At 32.9% G+C, this 25,127-nt stretch overlaps 5 protein-coding genes and 1 pseudogene across 5 annotated transcripts; 2 read left to right on the top strand and 4 right to left on the bottom strand.

The window, feature by feature from the left end:
* Nucleotides 1-122: 122 nt before the first annotated feature.
* LOC130968832 (auxin-induced protein X10A-like) lies at nucleotides 123-781 on the bottom strand. The gene has a single exon (XM_057894300.1). It carries the CDS (start codon nucleotides 712-714, stop codon nucleotides 448-450), a length of 267 nt encoding a protein of 88 aa, XP_057750283.1. The 5' UTR covers nucleotides 715-781; the 3' UTR covers nucleotides 123-447.
* A 2,608-nt stretch (nucleotides 782-3,389) lies between these two features.
* Nucleotides 3,390-6,672, top strand: LOC130968834 (indole-3-acetic acid-induced protein ARG7-like). The gene is made up of 2 exons (XM_057894302.1): nucleotides 3,390-3,761; nucleotides 6,248-6,672. Exons 1-2 carry the CDS (start codon nucleotides 3,511-3,513, stop codon nucleotides 6,516-6,518), a joined length of 522 nt encoding a protein of 173 aa, XP_057750285.1. The 5' UTR covers nucleotides 3,390-3,510; the 3' UTR covers nucleotides 6,519-6,672.
* Nucleotides 5,074-5,792, bottom strand: LOC130968830 (auxin-induced protein 15A-like). Its single transcript, XM_057894297.1, has one exon. It carries the CDS (start codon nucleotides 5,499-5,501, stop codon nucleotides 5,226-5,228), a length of 276 nt encoding a protein of 91 aa, XP_057750280.1. The 5' UTR covers nucleotides 5,502-5,792; the 3' UTR covers nucleotides 5,074-5,225.
* An 805-nt stretch (nucleotides 6,673-7,477) lies between the features above and the next one.
* LOC130968831 (auxin-induced protein 15A-like) lies at nucleotides 7,478-8,096 on the bottom strand. The gene has a single exon (XM_057894299.1). It carries the CDS (start codon nucleotides 7,887-7,889, stop codon nucleotides 7,614-7,616), a length of 276 nt encoding a protein of 91 aa, XP_057750282.1. The 5' UTR covers nucleotides 7,890-8,096; the 3' UTR covers nucleotides 7,478-7,613.
* A 14,519-nt stretch (nucleotides 8,097-22,615) lies between these two features.
* LOC130968833 (auxin-induced protein 15A-like) lies at nucleotides 22,616-23,387 on the bottom strand. Its single transcript, XM_057894301.1, has one exon. The coding sequence runs from the start codon at nucleotides 23,009-23,011 to the stop codon at nucleotides 22,745-22,747; it is 267 nt and encodes an 88-aa protein (XP_057750284.1). The 5' UTR covers nucleotides 23,012-23,387; the 3' UTR covers nucleotides 22,616-22,744.
* Nucleotides 23,388-23,782: 395 nt separating this feature from the next.
* LOC130968829 (auxin-induced protein 15A-like) lies at nucleotides 23,783-24,193 on the top strand (annotated as a pseudogene).
* Nucleotides 24,194-25,127: the final 934 nt, after the last annotated feature.

Below are 25,127 nucleotides of genomic sequence, written 5' to 3' on the forward strand. Positions count from 1 at the left end.
TGCATTAGCATAAATATTCTGCAAATATATTTACTTGATAACTTGGAAAAAAAGTCATGAGAAAATGAAAGAAAGAAATTGAACTAAACTATAGTGAGAAAGTTGCAATAATATGTGTTTGATTTTTGTTATGTACATCTTTCTTGCTTCTCTGCAAAGGAATATAAAGAAAGATGACAAAGTTTAAATGCTAACTAATGATCTATATTCACTTGTTCAATATATCATTTGAACGAGTTAGTTCATTTGAGAATTGAAATATAACAATAGCAACAGGTGTTTCAAGTTGCAACAGTATCTTGCCATAACTACTTTCTCATTCAGAAAATTCATTTTACAATTCCATAGGAATGAATGCAAAATGGGAACTCTCCAGAAGAAAAAAAAGAGGTGCCTTCTGTACAAATATATCTCTCGACTAATCTATCTACACCCGAATAGCATGATCTACATCTCATTCAAGCGAGAATCGATGTTTAGAAACTCATCCTCACTGCATGGGATTGTAAGACCACCCATTGGATGATCATATCCATATTCTTCTTCAACTTGACTCAACAATTCTTGAAATAAAGGTTGGTTCAAGTATGATATCGGAATCACGAATCGCCTCATGTTGTCTCCAACATAGACTGCAAGGTAGCCTTTTGGTACTTCAAGACCCTTGGAAATTGTTTTTGCTGCCCTTCTAATACTTGGAATGCGGAAACCCATATTGTATATTGATTTTTCAAAGAACTTGTATGAGAAATAAGTGTTTGAGTTAGGATACTTGAGGATGCAAATGAGTTGTGTTGCTTTAGACCTCAAGAAATTTGGTATATATAGATGCCAAGGGAACCTTCAAATCAATTTCCAACTGAAATTATTTTTTATGAGTGATAAGGGATCACATGGTATTGTCTTGCAGGTGTTGCTGAGGATTGCTAAGTTGAAAAGGATTGGATACCCCACTTTCTGATACAGTGGCTAACAAATTACCCTCTTGAAAGCAAAGACATATGCATAGCATAGGTGACACCAAAAATATTTTCATGCATTAAACCATAGATAAACATATGCTTTAGACATCACACGTTCTCTTTTTCTTTTTCTTTTCTTTTTTTTCCCTCAGATTGACATTGATGCTGACATCATGACATGAATCTACAAGGTGCCAACTCATACCAGAGTGATAAATTATCAAATTTGTAAACCATGAGCAAGATCTGATTGCTATATTTGAAGATAGTGTTTCAAAGAGAACCAACATAGCATACATGATAACATGACAGTGGATATGTTCATAAAGTTCAAAGCATGCTCCAATCAGACTATAGATTCAGACTTATATATGCATTGAATTCCTTCTTTTTTTTCTTGGATAAGGATTCATACAACAGTTAGATTCCTTTTGATAATTCTGAATTTTTGTAGGAACCATTGTATCATACCAAGAAAGACCAAGACACATCTGTTCAAATTAAAAAGTGGAAGGTTTGATACTGGTTTTAGCTTCATACTCATGACAGCTGTTATACAAGTCACTGGCCCTTAGTCTATTTGGTTATTTTAGACCTAAAGTTTCTTTGATTTGTTAAACTGACATTATTGGAAAGAAGGAAATATCGCAATGAATAGTAGATATCTTCAAATGTGTTTGTGGTGAATATGGATTAGTGAGGAACCAGTCAATTGTATATAATTTTGTTGTGGCCCTTAAACCAAATAACATGTTCATGTGAAGAAATGGGGTCATTAGCTGATAGCAGCAAACAAATGTAACTCATCATACAATGTAACAATCACATTATGGAATACAACTGGATTAGTGTTTCAATCTCAATTGTCATTTCAGAGGTCACATTTTAGTGATACCATGTACAAACTGGGAAGGGTCCACAGAGATTTCAAAGACAGATAAAAGCAAAGTGGGACATGGTAAATACAGGGACTGGTCCTTTAAGCTGTTTAATCATCCTATAGTGTTAATTGGATACTTGAATTGACCAAACAAGTTATCATTATTGAAACTAATGTTATGAAAATTCAAACTTAGTTACTGCTTTTTTTATCATAACATTTTTTTACTATCATCATAAAAATTACCTGATGGTTTCCTTTTCACTTATTGTACAGCATAGTGAAGATTGATTTTATGAACAGCACTTTAATTTCTGCTTATTATTGCCTTTGAACTTAATAATAATTTAGATTTGAGGAGAGAATGGGAGACAGATGTTTATGTGCATAAATTTCTCATTGAGATGAATAGTAGGATAACAAAAAATGGAGAAAATCTTTCTCAGGGCAATAAATTGTTACAAAAATTGTGTTAAGTAATCTATTTCTAAGTCAGCCTAATCTTGATGATGCTAGCATCAACTCAAGCGAGAAGTGATATCTAAGAACATATTTTCTTCACAAGGAATTGTGAGACCACCCATTGGATGATCATATCCAAATTCTTCCTCAGCTTGACTTAGCAAGTCTTGAAATGAAGGCTGGTTCAAGTATGATATAGGGATCAGAAACCGCTTCATTTTCTCTCCAACATAAACTGCAAGATAACCCTTTGGCACTTCCATAGCTTTTGAAGATGAAGTAAATGATGCCTTTCTTACAATACTGGATAACCGAAAACCCATTTTTGTATGTGATGAAGAAAGACTAGTTTTACAAATGACTTGTAATAAGATGCAAGTATTTGAGTTTCTTGTGCTTTAGGATGTGAATGACTTGTGTTGCTGCCATATCCTTGCAACCATAAACATATATATAGATGAAGGATATGTAATAAAATGGGTAATTGAATGGTTGGTTGTGGTTGCAGGCTATGAAATGGGACCTATTAGGAGACAAGGGCATATAAGAGGTCACATGGTGTTGTCTTATGGAATTTTTTCAAACCTGTTATTAGTAGATAATTCAAAGTCTACCTTATGAAGAGGAGGCCAACACAGATTAGATCATGTTGCCTATGGTTTTGCGGATTCCATGGGATATGTTTCTAAGAATCTGGTGTACTTGAAAAATCAGGTTCACATTGGTTTGTGAGGATGTGCCTAATTTTGGTTCAGAGTTGTGGCCAAGGTCTACAGATTTCATTATCAATAGCAATGTCTATCTGAAGAAACATGAGATATGTCTATAGCTTGTCTAATTCGGTATCTTTAGTATAACTACAATGCTTGAACAAGCATTAATGTAGATGTCTTTGATTTGACATGCATAATCTCTTGGCAATTATGTCAGAAGGTGGGGTATGATGTATGAACTCTCACTTAACTTTCAAGTCCTTGAAAGAAACCTCCAAGACAATACCATGTGATCATTTCACTTTGTAGACCCCATTTTACAGCTTCATCGGAATTATTTCTTCAGGATGGCAACTATATATACACTTCTTCTTGTGCTCTCAAGCAACACAAATCAGTTGTATCTCCTCAAGTATCAGAGTTCACATATTTATCTCATACAACTCCTTCAAAACAATCTATTTCTTTTTCTTTTGAAAAACAAGAAGAAACAATGGCTTTCCGCATTCCAGGTATTAGAAAGGCATCACTTTCTGCATCTAAAGGGACTAATGTTCCAAAAGGCTATCTTGCAGTATATGTGGGAGATAAGATGAGGCGGTTTGTGATTCCTGTATGTTACTTGAACCAGCCTTCATTTCAAGAATTACTAAACCAAGCAGAAGAAGAATTCGGATATGATCATCCAACCGGTGGTCTCACAATTCCATGCAGTGAGGATGAGTTCTTAAATCTCACTTCTCTGTTGGGTGGCCAATAAACAACTAACAGAGATTGACATAGATTAGTTGAGACAAATTTTGTACAGAAGGCTCCTTTTTTTTAGCTTTGGAGATTGTCCATTTTGATTTTTCCTTTTATAATTCCTTTGGAAGTGTAAAAAAATTATATGAATGAGAAAGTTATTGCATCTCATTGTTAAAACCTCCTTTTGCCTTTTGTTTGAATCTGTATTATCTCCTATTTATGCAACAATATCAGAATTAAGTTCCTATTGAAAACTTAAAATATGTTAGGCTATCTAAGTTTGACTTTTGCAAAATTTGATGATTCATTTCCTTCAAACATTTAAGTTACAGTTTCTTAACAGTGGTTTGAAACCACTATTGTAAATCTGTTTAGGCCAGGACTCTTTGGAAATTAAAGGAAGAAGCACTTCCATAGTTCCGTGCCGTTGTTTTAAAAATATATATATATATATATATATATAGAAGCAGAAGCTTTGAGGGTTGTCTAATAAAGTTTAGTCCTCATGTCGATAGAATTTCAAGAACATCAATGATTTGCTCAGTTGCTCAGTTGTCTAATAAATCTGTTTAGTGCACAAATGGGTGCACACTACTGCCCTTTCAACCTTCCGTCATCATTATTGAAGCTTCAGAACTTGAACCTCACTGCATTTTCCAATTTAGTCACTCTGTACCTACTTCGAATGTGCCTCACCGGAATCATCCCTGCTGAGATAGATACTCTTTCGAAACTTGTCACTCTTGATCTGTCCTATAATAATCTTCATGGAAAGCTTCCAAGATCACTTTCAAGTCTTACTCAACTCATAGTTCTTGATGTTTCCTTCAATTCTCTTAGTGCTACCATTCGTTCTAAGTTGGGTGAATTCAAGAATCTAACATTTCTTTCACTTGCTTCAAACCGAATCGAAGGTCCTATACAACAACAGTTAGGGACTTTAAGAGACTTACAAGAACTACATCTCTCAAATAGAAGAAGTTGCTGCAGAGAATGATATAATTTTGATTTCATCAATGACACTACTTTCTTAGTATTCTAGAGAAATAACTTGGTGTATCTACAACAAAACACCACACTTCAAAATGCATTGAATTGTCCAAAATTCAAACTTTAATCCAGTTAACTTTACCATATGCTTCTCCTTCATTTTACTAATTCACATGGTGGAGTGCTGATGTGCTTTAGAAAGTAAACTCTGCAGCATTCGAATATAAATAGACTTCTTTTAATAAGACAGTAGCAGCAGCACAACGAAGGAATAAATATAATTGAAGAGAGTACACCAAAGTAATTGAGTCTATACGTATTTAATGATGAAGTGTATAAATTCATTGAAATTGTGAAAAGAAATTCTGATATTTACATCCTTGGCATCTCACTGAGATGATAACTACCAGCTTCCACTACAAAATTGTGTCTCAACTAATCTATGTCAGTCTCCTTTAGAATTACATACAGTCAGTTGAAGCAAGAAGTGAGGTCCAAGAAGGCTTCCTCAGTGCATGGAATAGTGAGACCACCCATTGGATGATCATATCCAAATTCTTCTTCTGCTTGGCTTAGTAATTCTTGAAATGAAGTCTGGTTCAAATACGAAATGGGAATCACGAAACGCTTCATGTTCTCTCCAACATAGACAGCAAGATAGCCTTTTGGGACTTCCAAAGCCTTTGAAGATGCTTGATTTGAATTAAATGATAGCTTTCTTCTGATACCAGCAAAACGAAAACCCATTTTTGTATGAGTTGATGAAAGACCAGTCTTAGAAATGGCTTGTAAATATGATACAAGCTTTTGAGTTTCTTATTGCTTGAGGATGTGAATGAATTGTGTTGGTCCTAAATGCTTGCAACCATGAATATTTATATAGATGGAAGGATATGTTATAAACATGTAGCTACTTGAATGATTGGTGGAGGAAGGCTATCAGATGGGACATATTAGGAGACAAAGGCATGTAAGAGATCACATGGTATTGTCCTCATTATAGAGGGTAGGCCAAAAAATTGTAACTTATGTATGCAAGAGAAAATCTAATTCCCCATGGTTTGCAAATACCACGGAGTTTTGTTTATAATCTGGTGTACTTCAAAAGTTGAGGTCCATATTGGCTTGTGAGGCCAACTTTTGGTTCTCTTCTGACCTCAGAACCGTGTTTCAGAGTTATAAATGTCTATCTGAAGAAACATGTGAGATGCCTAAACTCTAAAGCATGTTTGATGGAGTAGCTTTACCACAACTACAAGTGGATAGACCGATAGATAGAGACCTAACCTTTGATAGAAATTTCCAAGACAATACCATGTGATCTCTTGTGATCATTTGTCACTTTGTAGACCCCATTTTACAGCTTCTTCAAAATTATTTCTTCAGGATAGCAACTATATATACAACACTACTTGTGTTCTCAACCAACACAAATCAGTTGTATCTCCTAAAGTATCAAAACTCACATATTTCTCTCATACAAATCGTTCAAGAACAATGGCTTTTCGCATTCCAAGTATTAGAAAGGCATCACTTTCTGCATCAAAAGGGACTAATGTTCCAAAAGGCTATCTTGCAGTCTATGTGGGAGATAAGATGAGGCGGTTTGTGATTCCTGTCTGTTACTTGAACCAGCCTTCATTTCAAGAGTTACTAAGCCAATCAGAAGAAGAATTTGGTTATGATCACCCAACAGGCGGTCTCACAATCCCTTGCAGCGAGGATGCATTCCTGAACCTCACTTGTCAATTAAGTGGGCAGTAAATTGTGCTCATAGAGACTGACATAGATTAGTTGAGACAAATTTTGTACAGAAGGCTCTTTCTTTTGATTTTGAAGATTGTCCATTTTGGTCCCTTCCTTGTATCATTCCTTTGAAAGTGTAAAAATAGCACATGAATGAAAGAAAGTTATTGCATCTCATTTGTTGGCTAATTTTATTTTTTGTTGGCTTTGTTGAATCTGAATCATCTTTTATATATTTATGCAGCAATTCAAAATTAAGCTCAACATTATTTTGAAGAAATTCACTGAAGTTGATGATTCATTTCATTTAAATTAGAATTTTGAATGGCGGTTGAAACTACAATTGTAAATCTGTTATGAACTCACAGTTTTCTTATATTACAAGTAAAAGGAAGAGACATTCCATGTCATTATAAATAGTAACACAAGCTGGAGACGTTCCATGATTGAGTGTCATGAACTGCAAATTCATATCTTAACCTTTAACATCTCCATTACATTCATTTTTGAACACATAGATTGCTCATAATTTCAGAATGCAGGGAAAAAAAAGGTGAAGGGAACATTTAATTATCCAAACATGAATCCAATTTTGATTTGCTGCATAAATAAGAGATGATTCAGAAAATTTAACCAAAAGTTAACCATATATTGAGTAAAATTGCAGTTGGCCTTGGACGAAAAAAGAACTTAAATCAGTTAAATGTAAGACTGATCTTTGCTTTTTGAAAATGTTGAGGCATGGCTAAAACTTCAATAAAGAAATAAGAGAACAGACATATATAAATAAATAAGCCATACAATGAAGAACAGATGAACAATGAAGTATGGTTTATCTTACACCAGGCAGAATTGTCACTACTAGATACTGCATATTGTTCCGTTTGAAGAGGTAAGATAAAATATTTAAAAAAGAAAAAAAATGAAATACTAGAGTAGTTGAATTCTTTCTTTGTCATTAAACCAAAAAACAGAGGAAACACTTTGAACATGTCATAGTAATGGTCATTCTTCTTTCATTTACTTAAAAAAATGTGTAATCTTTACAAGTAACCTATTGTACAAAATGTGTGTACTAATCTATGTCAGTCTCCTACAGCATGCGATTCATCGTCAATTCAAGTGAGAAGTGATTTGTTGGAAGACATCTTCACTGCATGGAATTGTTAGCCCTCCCATAGGATGATCATATCCAAACTCTTCCTCAGCTTGGCTCAACAAGTCTTGGATTGAAGGTTGGTTCAAGTATGAAACGGGAATCACAAACCGCTTCTGTTTCTCTCCGACATACACTGCTAGATGCCCCTTTGGGACTTCCACGGATTTTGAAGCTGCTTGGCTACCTGAGAATGATGATGTCCTTCGAATAACAGGTAAACGGAAACCCATTTTTTTCTAGTATGTATGTAATAATAACTGCAAGGGAAACTTCCCAAGTTTAAAAGAAGAATGTGTTTTTAAGTGTTTGACACTTAAGATTGCCAATGAGTTGTGTTGTTTTTGAAGGCAAGAGCAAGTGTATTTATAGATTTTATGATTCTCTGGAAAACTATTTCTAAGATGAAATATTTTTTAAAATGATAGGAATGCATACACATCACTACATGAGAGATCACATGGTATTGTCCTAGAGGCCTCTCTCAAGGATTAAGCAGTTGTTTGAGAATGCATACCCCACCTTGTCAAGGAATGGCTAATAAAGCAGCCACTTGCAATCAAAGGATAGGTGCTCAAGTGAAACTTAAATGTTGGTTCATAGTAGTTAATACAAGGCCCACCATATATATGCAAGAGGAAGTGTAATTGGAACATGTTTGTCCATGGTTTCAAATTCCAGTTGGAACTGCTTCTAATCTGGTGTACTTGAAAAAGCTGAGGTTCATATTGGCTCACTAGCAATAGTTTCAAAGATAATAGATAAAGTCAGTCAAGGTTTACAATTTCATTGTTAGAAGCAATCTCAATTTGAATAAACATGTGAGATGTCTAAAGCATGTCTACTAATTAATGGAGTAGCTGTAGTAAAATGTAAGGTCTTCACTGTGTAATAATAATGTAGATCTCATTAATTTCAAGAGGCTAATCTATGGGACATTATATGAAGAAGTGGGGTATGCACTCTCAATGAACTTCCTAACACCTTCAAGACAGTATCATGTGATTTCTTGTGATGCATAATACATTGTCAATTTGGTAGACCCTATCTTATTCAAAATTATCTCTTGAGGAAATTGGTTTGAAGAAGACCCTAGCAACTATATATACACCACTTCTTGTGTTCTCAAGCAACACCAATCATTCACATAACCTCAAGTGTTAGAAGTTTAGAAAAACTCAAATATTTCTTTCTCATAAAAAACAATGGCTTTCCGCATACCAGGTATTAGAAGAGCAACAAAGAACAATGATGTCCCAAAAGGATACCTTGCAGTTTATGTTGGAGATAAAGTGAAGAGGTTTTTAATTCCTATATCATACTTGAACCAACCTTTGTTTCAAGAATTGCTAAACCAAGCAGAAGAAGAGTTCGGTTATGATCATCCGAATGGCGGTCTCACAATTCCATGCGGGGAGGATGAGTTCTTAAACCTCACTTCTCAGTTGAGTAGGCTGTAAACCATACTAGTCAATGGAGAAAAGATTAGTTGAGAGGAACTTGTACAGAAGGCACTTTCTTTTTGAGATTTTATATTTTGGTTTCTTCCTTGTATCATTCATTTGATAAATGAGAAATTCATGACAAGATATTGTTTAAACAAATTCAGCTTGTGTCAAATCTGAATGAAATCAAATTTATGCATCAGTAGCATTTTCATGTTTGAGTTCATATAATGTTGCCATTGTGAATCTCTTTTTGACTCGATGTTGTCATACCATCGAGGACTATGTAAGTTCGTTAATGGTGGCCAAGCTGGCTAAGGTGAAGCCACCATACACTGCATGACACGTGGAACTTTTGAAGGAAGTTTGGGCCTCCTTTGACCGTAAAGAAAACTAGTTAAAAAGAGTAAAAACATGCTTAGATAAAGATGTCAAAAACGTCTTCTTCTAAAAATACTTTTTAAAAGTTAAAATTTATCATATATAATAAATTAAATTATGTTATTTTTATTAAAATTAAACTGAATAAATTAGTTTAACCAAAAAATTAATAAATTAAATTTTGAACCAATCTAAATTAATATTTTTTTTTTACAAAAAATGACTATAATATTCCTAACTAAAATAGTCCTATTGAGTTTAAAAAATTAATTTTATTTATCACTTTGATCCATAACTATCTATTATGTTAATTTTTGACTTATTAAATATTTGATAAAAGAATTTTTTTTCTTTGATTTTGATATCTACATGTATAACTATTATATAGATCCTTGTTATTCTTCACACTTACTTGTTAAATTATATTTTATTTGCTTTAAGAAAAAATTTAAGATATCAAACATTTAAATTTTTTGTTAATCAAATTATCAAAATTTGTCAATAATTATAAAAAAATAATATCAAATATATTCTATTTTCTTAAAAGAGTAATATTATATGAAAACTACTCTTTTAGCTATTATTAACATATACAATTGAATATAAAAAAATTATATTGTTGAATATTTTTCCTATTTTTAATATTATTTTATAATAATTCTTAATCTTTCTCTAGATCTAATATATCAACTTCTATGTCTCTAACTAATAAAGTTTTAAAGATTTTTTTAAAATTTTATTTAATTTCAAAACAAAATAGTAATTTCTACATTGTTTTTTTCTAATATTTTTAGAAAATTAATTTTTATGGTTTTTTATTTATAAGTTTGAGATAAAAAATAAAAATTTTAATAAATAATAAATTATTAATAAATAAAAATAAAAATTTAATAAGTTATTTAATTTTTTTAATGTATAGAATAATAAAATTTGAATTAATTTAAGTATAATACTAAAATCATTATGTTGTTATTATATGTAACAATTAAGATAAAAATTTATAAATATTCGTAAATTTATTTATTTTTTTTAATCTTATTTAATTTGAAACAGATATAAAAATTTAAATTTAAAGAAATCTTTTTCTCACATAATTTTAATTTTAATTGCTAAAAATGTTTTCTTTTGAATTTTATATTTAATATCTTAAATCGTTGTTAGTTTCATTATTTTTTCAAAATTTTTAATTTTTTTTATTTTTCTCTTACTATTCTTCATATACATATTTATCATTATTTTTTTCATTAAGCGAAAGAAAGATAGAGACAGAGAGTACTACATGTACTCCATAAAATAAGGAAAAAAATAATATAGATAGAAGCTATGTGTAAAATAATTATAAGAAGAATAAAAAAAATTATTTGATAATTATATTTTTGACCTATTTTTAAGATGACAGTTATATTAATTATTATTTATTAATAAAATTAAAATAAAAAAATAAAAATTAGACACCAAAATTACATAATGCAATTATAACATAAATAAATAAATAAATAAATTTTCAAAAAAATCATCATTCTAAAATAATGAATTATACACTACATTCATTAAGCATTTGATTTCGTTTCGTAGGAATCATCATAGTAGGATTCGCATATCCATTGAGATATGAAACTACAATAATCCTATCTCACCAGTGAAAGAACCAAAATTTTAATAGAGTTAAGATAGAAAAGTGTAGATTAGATACAAAACTCTTATTTCCTATATTGTTATAACTGTTATTTTTTAAAAAAAATTTATTTTTATTTTTATTTTTATTTTTATTTTTCTATTTATCATATACATATTTATTATTTTTTTTTTCATAAAATGGAAAAAAAATAGAGAGAGTACTATATGTACTCCGTAGAATAAAAAAGAAGACAACATAAATAAAAATTAGGTATAAAATAAAAAAATAAATGTAATAAGAAATTAAGAATGAAGAAAAATTAATTAATAATTACTTTTTTGATTATTTTTAAGATGACAGTTATATTAATCAATATTTATTAATAAAATTAAAGATGAAAAAACAAAAATTGGATACCGAATTCTCTTATTCCCTTTATAGATTTTATTAAATGAATGGTGTATTACACGAAGTTTATAATAGTTAGATACCAAACTTTAGTAACTTTATATATTGTTTGATTAAGGAGTATTCTGTTATATGTAATTTTTTTTAAGTTAAACAATAGATATCAGAAATATATAAACCGTGTATATTAATTTAATTAATTTTATTATAAAAATATCAACCAATTATATTATTATGACGTCTGTTACTTAGACCAGCTTCATTATTACGCGCTTCCATTCTTAAATTTTTTTAAAGATTAGAATATAGATATTAATAAAAATTAAATTTATAACAAAAAAATAAATGATCAGAATACATAATAAATTTTATATTACCTGAAATAAAATGAATCAATTTTAAATACTGATAAGGTAAAATCATTTTTTTGATAAAAAAAATTAAGTATTTTTTATTAAAAGCGAATTAGTTTTTAAACTCAATCGTGGGATAAAGTTATTTTTTAATTAAAAAAAATAAAATAAGAAGAAGGAATTAAAAACCAAACCCCTATATCCCTTTATTTATATATATATATATATATATATATATATATTAATTTTGAAAACTCTAAATCTTAACTTTATTACAACAGAAAAAAATGGACTAAAATTTAAAATTTTTAAAATTAATATATATAATAAAAATATTTTAGTTATTTTTTATAATAGGAGTATTGTAGTTATATTTTATAAAAAATAATATTTATTTAGACTAATTCAAAATTTGATTCACGATTTTTCAGTTAATTTATTTTGTTTAATTTAATTTTAACAAAAATAATATAATTTAATCGATTATATATATTAAATTTTAATTATTAAAAAATATCTTTAAAAAAATGTTTTAGACATTTTCGTCGAAATAACTCCCTTTAATTAAACGTCGCAGAGAGAGGGTAATTCATTTAAAAGATGTTTCTCAAATTCAAAAAATGAAAATAGACAAATTGGTAAACATAGATCGAAGTTGTCGAGGATTCCCCAAATCCATGGAGCGAAAGAGTGCTTTTGGACGGAGTCGACGAACAGCTGGGAATAGGATTTAAGCTGTGGTGAATTTAGGATTAGGGTTTATTTATTTAGGATTGATTTAAATTGATTTAACAAATTTATCGTATCAGTAATAAAAGTATACTATTACTATTAAATGAGCGTCTGACAGTTAACGGATTAAATAAGTGCGCACTAGCCGCTTCAACGAAGAACATAATTAAAAGACTAATGCCACTAAATCAATCATCTTTTAGAGATGAATTTGATTAGTTTATTTTTTATGATAAAAATAAAAATAAAAATAATTTATTTGAGTGATTTTAACTATTAATTCTAAATATGTAGCTCTGTGAAGTTGCACGTTTCATATGAGTGGAAAATTTGGACTTACCTGTATAAAATGGAATATTGTGGAAGATAAAATTGAATTGACACTTATGTTCCACTGTAACTGAAGATGGATTCTTTCTAATTTTTTTTATTATTAAAAAAAATAAAATGTAATTTTTTATTTTTAATTCTACAAATGAAATCAAAAATAAATAAAAGAAAAATTTAATAAAAGATAAGATCGTTCACTAAATACCATTTAATTTTTTTTTTACTGAAGAGGATCCACTCGCCGTAACTCGCTTCTTGTTACCGCACGCCTACTGTCTACATTAATCCCGAGAAGACTAGCAAGTGGAAAATTTCAATCCCTCCAACAAAGATCAGCCAAGTGTCCATCTCTGATTCGGTGGTCAACTCTTAACAACCTTAGTCTTCTAAAACTTGGCCACTGTAGAATTACCTGTTAATAGCATATTAAAAAATAAATATTAATAATTATTAAAATGAGATTTGCACAATATTCAGAACGATAAATTAATAATAATATATAATAAATATTAAAAATTGTTATATTTCGTAAAATTAAATTAAATATGTGTAAACTAAAATTAAATTTAAAAAATATTTTATTTAAAATAATTTATAATACAAAAGATTTAGATATTAAAATTGTAAAAGGTGATATTTTTATTTAGTAATTTAATTTTTGTATTTGTTTTAGTTGATGAACTTAGTCTTCTTATATGTCGTTCATCTTCCTTTTTCTTTATTGGTTGTTGTTAGAGTTGTTGCTTTTTTCTTTTTGTCATAGGTTCTTGTGAAAGCATATTCTTTATGAATTGTTGAGTTGTATGCACTTTTTATTGTATTATTTGTTTTATCTTTGTATGTATGTTCTTCTTCCGAAGATGTGTCTTGAATTTGTATGGTTTTCTTTCTCTTTAATCTCTTGATAGGTATGTGATTTTCGTCTAATGATATTAGTGTTGGCAAAGTTAGTTCTTATAATCAATGAATAATTTAAATTAGAAATAAAAACGATGTCTTGAATAAGTGATTTTTTTGGAATATTACCTGTTTTATTTGTTGTAATAAATGTTGGGATTCACTGTTTTTGGTGTCTTGGTAATAGTGTATTATTGAAAACCTTATTTGAGATTAAAATCATTTACTTTGACTTCAAATATAAGTGTGAGGTTATACAAATTTTGTCTGGACTGTGTTAGATTTGAAACAGTTGTGCTAACAACTTTTTTCTTTGCCATCAAATAGTACAAAAATTATTATAGCACTTTGATTTGAATAAGTATTTGGTTAGTAGCTTATAATTTGATAAATGAGATTATAAAAAGTATATCGGTTATGTTACGTGTACACTAAAATCAGCCACAAAAGTCAGCCACTAGTATAAAAATACATATTGGAATACAAATATGCATTGAAAAACAATTAAACCACACATGTATTTATACACAAATACATTGGTGGCTGATTTTAGTGATTGATTTTAGTGGCTGATTTATATAGTTACTTTATTGTTGGATATTGTAGTGTTTGATTACATGTGCCACAAATATACTTGTCTCTTTTTCATCTAATATAATTATTTTTAAGTAAAGAGACTCCTCTTCTTTTGTAGGTATTAATGTTTTTCATAGACAAATCACGCAAATTTTGATAAACAAATTGTCTGTTTGTTTGGTGATATTGTCCAAAAAATGATGTTCGAGTAAGTTTGAGATGTTGTGTATTTCGAAAATAAATTTTTTGTGCTAAATTTGATGTTATTTGACGGAATAGTGATAAGAGACTTATATAGGCATGTCAAATAATATGAAATTTAAATATTTGTAACATAAAATTTACGATGATTAATAATATTATTATGACATTTGTAATATGGATGTTTATTACATTTAATGAGTTATTTATAAAAATTAATTATTGGGGTTATAAATTTATTGTATTGTTTATTACGGTAAGATATAATAAATATAGGGATATAAATTCAATGTCTTTATAGGTTACAAATTTTGTTAGACACTATTAATAATTTGGTTATAAATTTTTTTGTATATACATATATATATATTGCTGATTTAAAAATAATAATTAATTTGGCAAAAATTGAGTGGTTGATTCTAAAGTTCTGCCAAATAAGCGATATTGTTGATATGATATTAGTAGGAGGAGAAACATGTTTTAAAAATAATGTAGGTTGATTGAACTTGAGAAGGGGGTTGAATCAAGTTGGCTCAAAATTAACTTTCAAGCTCTGTTTTTGCGGAAGTTAATTTTGTAGAAGATTTTTTCGTTTTGTCTCATACTCAGAAAAGAAATAGAGAAGGGAAGAAGAAAAAGAAGTCAGCATGTATCTTGATTCGGATTTTAAGTACCATAAATCCTACATCTGGTCTTCACCACAACCATGGTGAAATTTTCACTATAATCAAGTAATTATAATCACTAATACTATTGAATTACACCCTAATTCAACTAGTATTTACCACCAAGCTTTTTTCACCAAAGCTCAGCTTCCCAAGTGCTGTCCCCACTTGGAAGGGGAACCTAAACAGATTCAAACTCACTAAGTGTTAACCTAACATGGCAAGGAAAACTAATCCTAGTTCAACAACTCAATTACACATAATTTCAGTGGTTCTTTCATGCATCATTCTTGCCTTTTCTCTCGCATTTTTCAACTCACATATTCGGCCTTTTCTCAAAATAAAAGATGACCCAAGATAGTCATAACAAATAAAATTAGAAATAAAGCTCTAGTAGAAGAAAAAGAATTCAGCTCAAGTGTTGAGATGATGCTCTTGAATGTGCTGTCTTTTTCTTGCTTTCATATGTTGAGGTGAGGTCTGTTTTATAGAATCAGCTTGCTCTTTCAATTTGCTCTCTATTGCCTCTTTCAATTTTTTGTACCATCAACCTGTTGGAGCTGTACATGCAGTCCTTGGTCTTGCTTTCTCCTTTGGCATGCATTTCTTTCTCCCTCTGCTCCATTATCTCTGCTATCCGAGAAGATACTCTACTGCTTCTGCTATTGTGCAAATTTGATTTTGCTCTCTCATATTCTGAGTGTTTCTTTTGCTGATGTCCTTATAATGAGAGTGATCCCAGTCGTTCTTGTTCTTGTCTTGGTGTTACAGTTGTCCCATATTACTAATAGATGTCCTTCTCTTTTTTTTTTTTGGTTCGGTGCTCTCTCTCTTTGTGAAGGTATCAGACTCTTGAAGATGAAAAACAAGAATGAAAGAAGAGAGAGAGCAAAAGAGAGAGAGAGAGAGAGAGAGAGAGAGAGAGAGTGTGTGTGTGTGTGAAGGAGGAGAATTTTCTGGAAAATGAGATGTATTAGCTGAACTAACTAGTTTGTTACAGTGCATTAGTATTTATAGTGAGTGAGCTCTAACTACTTCTTATTAGATGTAACTGACTCAGTTTTCTTCTAACTGATTTCTCTAACAAACTCTAATATGTTGCACGTGTCTTATCATGTGGCATCTCAATACTCTTAACATCAATCCTGCTACTTGAGTTTCTGAAACCTGTACTTTATTCTTTCTTGTCTATTGTGCTTTCTAAACTCTTAACATCAACTCTGTTGTCTGGGCTTCCAATTGTCCTGCTGTCATTACATCTTCTGTCAGCAATTCTCAATCTCAATTTGAACTTTTGGAAGGCAGGGCTTGATAGAGGTTTTGTTAAGCAATCTGCTATCTGCTCTTGGGCTGGAATATGGATCACATGTAGTTTCTTTTCGGTCACATAGTCTCTAACGAAGTGGAGATTGAGTTCAAAGTGCTTGCTCTTGTTGTGTAGGATTGGATTGGCTGAAAGTAGTACAGCACTCTGACTATCACAATATAGGTTTGGTTTGGTGGTACAAGGTATCCTCATTTCATTCAACAAGTTCTGCAACCAAATGACTTCAGCAAGTCCAGCAGCTATCCCTCTATATTCAGCTTCGGTGGAGCTTCTTGATACTACATGTTGCTTTCGACTGGACCAAGAGACAAGATTTGGTCCATAAAAGACACAAAATCCACTTGTTGACTTTCTGTCGTCTACATCACTTCCCCAATCTGAGTCTGTGAATGCATAGATTCTACTCTCATCAGACTTTTGGAACCTTAATCCATGCTGAAGTGTCCCTGCTAAGTACCTGAGGATTCGCTTTACCGCTTTCCAGTGGCTATCTAACGGTTGGTGCATGAATTGCGATACTTTGTTTACTGCATAAGAGATCTCTGGCCTTGTGATTGTTGCATATTGGAGTCCTCCAACAACTGATCTATATTGTGCTGGATTTTGAAACAATTCTCCTCCTTGCACTGAGAGTTTCAGACTAGATGCCATTGGAGTAGGCATTGCTTTGGCTTTTTGCATCCCTGCTTTAACTAAGAGTTCTTTGATATACTTTGTTTGGCATAGGGTCATTACTTGGTCATTGTTTCTTACTGCCTCAATTCCCAAAAAGTAGTTCATTTCCCCCAAGTCTTTTAGTGAAAATACTGCATGTAACTGGTTGACTAAGGCTGTGATTTCTGCTTGAGAATTTCCTGTGACTAGAATGTCATCTACGTATACGAGAACATAAGTCACTGATGCAGGTGTGAATTTGGTGAAGAGTGACGTGTCTGATCTAGTGTTGTCGAAGCCAAATTTGTTGAGAGTGAGTTTCAGCTTGGTGAACCAAGCTCTGGGGGCCTGTTTCAGCCCATATAATGATCTTTGGAGCTTGCAAACATGGTGAGGAGTGTGGGTGGAGATGAAGCCTTCTGGTTGAGTCATGAAGACAGTTTCTTCGAGGTCGCCATTTAAGAAGGCGTTGTTGAAGTCGAACTGTCGGATCTTCCATCCTTTTGCTAATGCCAAACTCAGCATGACTCTAACAGTGGGAGGTCTGACCACCGGGCTGAACACTTGATCAAAGTTAATTCCCTCTTTTTGATGAAATCCCTTTGCCACAAGCCGTGCTTTGTACTTTTGAATTGTACCATTTGGATGCTTCTTGATTCGAAAGACCCACTTGTTTCCAATGGTAGGGGCTGTGCTTGGGGGCGGCTTTGGCACTAGTGTCCAAGTATGATTCCTCATGAGGGCCTCATATTCTTCTTCCATTGCCCGCTTCCAATGCTCGCTGGTCAGTGCTTGTTCAACTGTTTGAGGGACGCATTGGGAGAGGTCAATGTCAGCCTCTTTGAGCACTGCTGCATAAGTTTTCGGCTTGAAGATGCCTGACTTGCTCCTTGTTTGCATAGGATGGTGATTTGTAATAGCTGCTGATAGTGCAGGGGGAACTATCTCAGTCGGGGCTTGCTCAGGCACATTTGCAGCTAAGGGAGTATCAAGAGAAAAAGAGTTAGCAGCAGTGACATCAGAATCATGATTAAGAGACAAAGAAAAAGATGAAGTAGATAATGGTTCAGATATATAATTGAGCGTATTGGAAGTGTCATTCAATGTATGCAATGCATGATGGTGTGGTTGGGGAGAAGATGTGGGGTAAGGGGTTGGTGTCACTTGGGGTGCTGCTGCAGTAGGAGTGGAGGTGTTGCCTCGAATTGAAGATTCTGGTGTTGAATGGATGGTTGAGACATTGTAATGACTAGAAGTGCTTGCTGCTGAGGTGAGAGGTTGTGCTGGAAGACTTGGTGATGACCTTGATGAGGAAGATGGGGTGGGCTGGTTGGGCAAGATGGTGGCTGGAGGTTGGATAATGTTGGGTTTAGGAGTGGAATTGAAGTTGGTTTGATGTAGAAGATTTGACAAGGAAGGTGTGAAGGTGGAAGGTGAGGTGTGAGGTAAGGATTGGCTTGGTTGATTCCTAAAGAGTTGGTTATAAGAAAATTCATACTCATTGAAGATGACATTCCTTGAAATGATTTCTTTTCCACTTAGCAGGAGGCATTTGTAACCTCTGTGGTTGGGGGCATAACCTATGAAAATGGATTTTTGGGATCTATGATCAAACTTGTGTGCATTGTAAGGTTTGAGAAGTGGGTAACATGTGCATCCAAAGGGTTGTAGGATACTATAGTCTGGTTTTGTGTTGGTGAGAGCTTCAAGAGGTGTTTTGTTGTTGAGAGTTTGGGTGGGTAGTCTATTAATGAGGTAAGTGGCAGTGAGGGTTGATTCATCCCAAAAGTTTAAAGGAAGGTTAGCTTGGGCTAGCAATGTGAGTGAGGTTTCTGTGATATGCCTGTGTTTTCTTTCTACTAAGCCATTTTGCTGATGGGTATAGGGACATGTAAGTCTGTGTTGAATGCCATTTGTTACCAAAAACTGCTTGAATGGTGTGGACAAGTATTCTCCACCGTTGTCTGTTTGTAAGGCTTTGATTTTTAGCCCAGTCTTGAGTTCGATTGCTGACTTGTATTGCTGAAATGCTTCAAATGCTTGGCTTTTGGTCTTCAGTAGGTATGTGTAAGTATACCTTGTGCTTGCATCAATAAAGCAGATATAGTACCTGCAACCTGATCTGCTGTATAAGGGTGCTGGCCCCCAAATGTCAGAAAATATAAGGTCTAAAGGTGCATAGTTAGAATGAGACTCAAGATGAGGTACGTAGTTGGTGAATTTTACTAATACAGCAAGCATTGCATAATGAAGGATCATAGCTAATTTTATTCATTGAATTATCAGACCTTGAAGCATTACATTGATTCATCACTAGAGTTACCACCTTATCAGATGGATGTCCTAATTTTCTATGCCATAATTGGCTTGTATCACTATCCCTTTTACAAGTGACATGGGCTTCTGCATTTGAAATAGGACTTACTAAGGTATTTACAGACAATTGAGAGGCAGAATTACAAATTGAAATTGGACTTGTGACAACTTTATTTGCTGTTGAATTACAATTCAGTTTGGCTAGGTGAGAGGGTGCAGCAGCTCTCTCTTTATTATTCAATGCTGAACTCGCATTGGCAGTGGCTTGCACATGCTTATTTTCAGATTCAACATATGTATTTTTGGAGTTTTCAACAGTGTTTGCATTGAAACAAGTAGGATTAACAGGTACAGACTTTGTTCTTGGGCCAATTTCGATCCCTTCAAACTTGTAAAGTCCTTCTTTAAGCAATCCTTGAAGGAGGATTTTCTTGGATATCTGACATTTAACATTACACAGATAAGGCCAAAACTCAAAAAACACACCATTGTCTAAGGCAAATTTGGCTACACTCACTAAATTTTTGGATATATTAGGTACATGTAATAGGTTTTGCAATTTGAAAGGTTTGTTAGATAAAGATGCATGCATGAATGAACTTCCAATGTGTTCAATATCCATACCTTGGCCATTACCTCCAAACACTTATTCAGTGCCATCATAATCAGATCCTGTGATGAGGTTCCTTTTGTCAAAGGTGATGTGATGAGATGCACCCGAATCAGGGTACCAAGCTGTGTCTGGGAGAGCTGAAGGCAATGTAAGGAATGCTTGAGGATTGAGTGGTGCGGGAGGCTGAGTTTTCACTTCTTGAAATCTTTGTTGAGAGTTTTGAGAGCTTGTCCCATTGTGGAATGCTGCTGAAGGTGGTTGCGCTGCATTGAGGGGCTGCATTTGTGGATTCATGAAGTCTTGGTTGAACCTATGAAAACACTGCACTGCTGTATGGCCAAGTTTCCCACAAAGTTGGCATTGTGGCCTACTGCCCTGCCACCATGATGACCTTCATGTGCCTCTGAAATAGCCTCTGCCTCTCGAGCCTCGAAAACCTCCTCTGTAGTTGTTGAACCCTCTTCCTTGAAATCTTTCTGGAGTATCCTCTCTTTGAGCAATGTTTGCCTGAACTGGTCCTAGCTCCGTTCTTCTAAATCTGTCAACTAATTCTTCTTGAGCGAGCAACTGAGATTCAAACTCGCTTTCTGACGTCTCTTCAATCCTTGCTGTTGCCACGGTGATGAAAACATTGTATTCTTCGCCAAGCCCTCCCAGTGCAGCTTCAATATACTCGTCTTTGGTTAGTGGAGCTCCAAGTGCACTAAGTGCGTCAGCAACTTGATTGATCTTCGCCATGTATTCGGTGACTGGAGAACCGTGCTTCTTGAGTGTCTTTAACTGAGTCTTGAGCTGCTTAATCCTCGATTTGACTCTAGATTCAAAATATTCACTCAACACATTCCAGATCTGGTATGCATAATCGTACTCGATTACACGGTTGACAAAGGTAGACTCCATTGTTGCTGTTAACCAAGCCACAAGGCACTGATCTTGCACTTCCCAGTCTGTGTAGCTTTGAGCTTCGATTCCTTCATGTCTGTCTGATTCTGAGCTAAACCTAGCAGGTACCATCCTTGGATCAAGATGACTTTGAAGCTTGTTCACCTTTATGCACGCTAGTGCTTGTTTCTTCCATGCTTTGTAGTTGTTCTCGTTGAGTTTAATGGCTGAAAACGCAGCGAACGTGTTCTGATTGAGGAAGCTCGTTGGAGCTTTTGGTGTTGGCGCAGTGTTCTCCATGGATCATTGAGCTCTGATACCATGTGAAGGTATCAGACTCTTGAAGATGAAAAACAAGAATGAAAGAAGAGAGAGAGAGAGAGAGAGAGAGAGAGAGAGAGAGAGAGAGAGTGAAGGAGGAGAATTTTCTGGAAAATGAGATGTATTAGCTGAACTAACTAGTTTGTTACAGTGCATTAGTATTTATAGTGAGTGAGCTCTAACTACTTCTTATTAGATGTAACTGACTCAGTTTTCTTCTAACTGATTTCTCTAACAAACTCTAATATGTTGCACGTGTCTTATCATGTGGCATCTCAATACTCTTAACACCCTTGACTCATGTACTGATTTGTTTCTCAATTAGCAAGTGTTGGACTTAAGTGTTGGAACTGTAATATCTTAAGTTGATGAAGCAACACTGATTTAGGCTAAACCAATCATACAAGTGGGCCTGCATTACTTAGCACACACATAACACCAACTTGACCTTTGTAATATTTGTCATCATGTATAAAACCCAAATTTAAACTTAGCTCTGTATGGGAAATTTATCCATCTACTTTTATATATTAAGAATAGATAGATAAATGTATATTATAAATAGTTTATTTAAGAAATAGAAATTAACAACACTTATATGTAATTAAAAATATTATTCTCACAATTAATGATTATACAATTGATTATGATTATTGTCATAATATTTCTTCATCAAAGGCAATTGCACAAACATAGTCCAAATAATTTTTTATCATACATTGTTACCATCACATTCTGGAATTCAACTGCATTAAAGTTTCTATTTTATTTTTTTTTTTTAACATATTGATAAGCTTCAATATCAATTGTCATTTCAGAATTCACTCAATTCAGGCCACAGTTGAGTGACCACCATGTACAAAGTGGGAAGGGTCCACAGAGATTTCAAAGACAGATGAAAGCAAAGTGGGACATGGTAAATATAGGGACTTGTCCTTGAAGATGTTTAATCATCCTATGATGATAAATTAATTGTATAATTGAATTGACCAAACAAGTTATCATTATTGAAAGTTTGAAATTAATATCATGCAAATTCATACTTAGTTACTGTTTTTTTTTTTGGGTCATAACTTTTTCTTACTTTCATCATAAAAGTTACCATCTGGTTCCTTTTCACTTGTTATACAGAATAGTGAAAATTGATTTTATGAACGGCAGTTTCTGCATATTATTGCCTTTGAACTTAACAAAACACTTAGATTTAAGGAGGAAATGGGAGACAAATGTTTATGTGCATAAATTTCTCATTGAGATGAATAGTAGGATAACAAAAAATGGAGAAAATCTTTCTCAGGGCAATAAATTGTTACAAAAATTGTGTTAAGTAATCTATTTCTAAGTCAGCCTAATCTTGATGATGCTAACATCAACTCAAGCGAGAAGTGATATCTAAGAACATATTTTCTTCACAAGGAATTGTGAGGCCACCCATTGGATGATCATATCCAAATTCTTCCTCAGCTTGACTTAGCAAGTCTTGAAATGAAGGCTGGTTCAAGTATGATATGGGGATCACAAACCGCTTCATTTTCTCTCCAACATAAACTGCAAGATAACCTTTTGGAATTTCCATAGCTTTTGAAGATGAAGTAAATGATGCCTTTCTTACAATACCAGGTAACCGAAAACCCATTTTTATATCTGTTGAAGAAATACTAGTCTAAGAAATGAAAATAAGATGTAAGTTTTTGAGTTTCTTGTGCTTTGGGATGTCAATGACTTGTGCTGCTGCTAAATGCTTGCAACCATGAACATATATATAAATAAAAGGATATGCTATAAACATAATGCCACTTGAACAATTGGTGGAGAAAGCGTAAGAGATGGTAGCCATGGGACTTATTAGGAGACAAGGTCATAAAAGAGATCACATGGTGTTGTCTTAGATAATTCAAGGTCCATTTATGTATACAATAGCAAGTTTGATTTGATCATGTTGCCTATGGTTTTGCAAATTCCAAGGGATATGTTAACAATCTGGTGTACTTAAAAACGAGGTTCATATTGGACCATTATCATGTGTCGAATTTTGGTTCTCTTCTGGCCTCAGAACACTTTGTTTCAGAGATATAAATCAGGTTGTGGACAAGGTTTACTGATTTCATTGTCAATAGCAATTCAAAATCTGAAGAAACATGTGAGATGTCCAAAACATGTCTGATGCAGTATCTTTAGTACAACTACATTGCATTAATTTACATGTCTTTGATTTGATATGTGTAGTTTCTTGGCAATTATGTCAGGAAATGGGGTAGGAATTGTATGAACTCCAAGACAATACCATGTGATCTCTTGTGATCATTTCACTTTGTAGACCCCATTTTACAGCTTCATCAGAATTATTTCTTCAGGATAGCAACTATATATACACTACTTCTTGTGTTCTCAAACAACACAACTCATTTGCATCGCCACAAATATCAAAGCTCACATATTTCTCTCAAACAAATCCTCCAAGAACAATGGCTTTTCGCATTCCAAGTATTAGAAAGGCATCACTTTCTGCATCAAAAGGGACTAATGTTCCAAAAGGCTATCTTGCAGTCTATGTGGGAGATAAGATGAGGCGGTTTGTGATTCCTGTCTGTTACTTGAACCAGCCTTCATTTCAAGAATTACTAAGCCAATCAGAAGAAGAATTCGGTTATGATCACCCAGCAGGCGGTCTCACAATTCCATGCACCGAGGATGCCTTCCTGAACCTCACTTGTCAATTAAGTGGGCAGTAAATTGTGATCATAGAGACTGACATAGATTAGCTGAGACAAATTTTGTAAAGAAGGCTCTTTCTTTTTATTTTGAAGATTGTCCATTTTGTTCTCTTCATTATATCATTCCTTTGAAAGTGTAAATATGTTACATGAATGAGAGAAAGTTATTGCATCTCCTTTGTTGAATCTGAATGATATCTTATATATTTATGATGTTGTTTTGAAGAAATTCACTGTTGATGATTCATTTCATTTGAGAACTCAATTGAAAATCTGTTAAGAATTCACAGTTTTCTTATATTGAAAGTAAAGGAAGAGGATTCCTATGTTATTGTAAAAAGTAACACAAGCTTGAGATATTCCATGATTGAATGTCACGAACTTCAACACTTTCCACAGTGGCTCTAATTTTATAGACTGCAGTGGTTTATGGAAGTGTAAATACTATAGAACCATAAAATCCAGCAATATTGAATTCAGAATTCAGAAAGGAAAAAAGAAAAGGGAAGGGAACATTTAATTATCAAAACTTGAATCCAGATTATTGAATTTAATATAACCATGTAACTGGAAATCAGTTATATGCAACACATAACAAGCTCTTTGAAAATGTTAAGGCTTGGCTAAAACTTCAATAAAGAAATAAGAGAACAGACATATATAAATGAATAAGCCATACAGCCCGTGTAAGAAATTTCTTTAGTTATAGAGGTGATGTTATCAATTGAAATTTACCCTATGTTAGTGTAAATTTGCATTGGCAGTTGGCAGAAGCAGCATTTTAGGTATCATTCGTACCATGAATTAAAGTTTTCCATGCATGTTCTTTTATATAAAACACTCAGAATTCTATCCCTTTTTTATATATAAAAATCTTATAATTTTGTATACTTGTGTAATAGTGCAATCTATGACAACAAATGAACAATGAAGAAGTATGGCTTTTCTTACACCAGCCAGCATTGTCACTGCTAGATAGTAGATACTGCATAATGTTCTGTTGGTAGAGAGAATATAAAATATTTAAAAAAAAACGAA

The sequence above is a fragment of the Arachis stenosperma genome, chromosome 3, assembly GCF_014773155.1.
Source record: "Arachis stenosperma cultivar V10309 chromosome 3, arast.V10309.gnm1.PFL2, whole genome shotgun sequence".
Classification (NCBI taxonomy): Eukaryota; Viridiplantae; Streptophyta; class Magnoliopsida; order Fabales; family Fabaceae; genus Arachis; species Arachis stenosperma.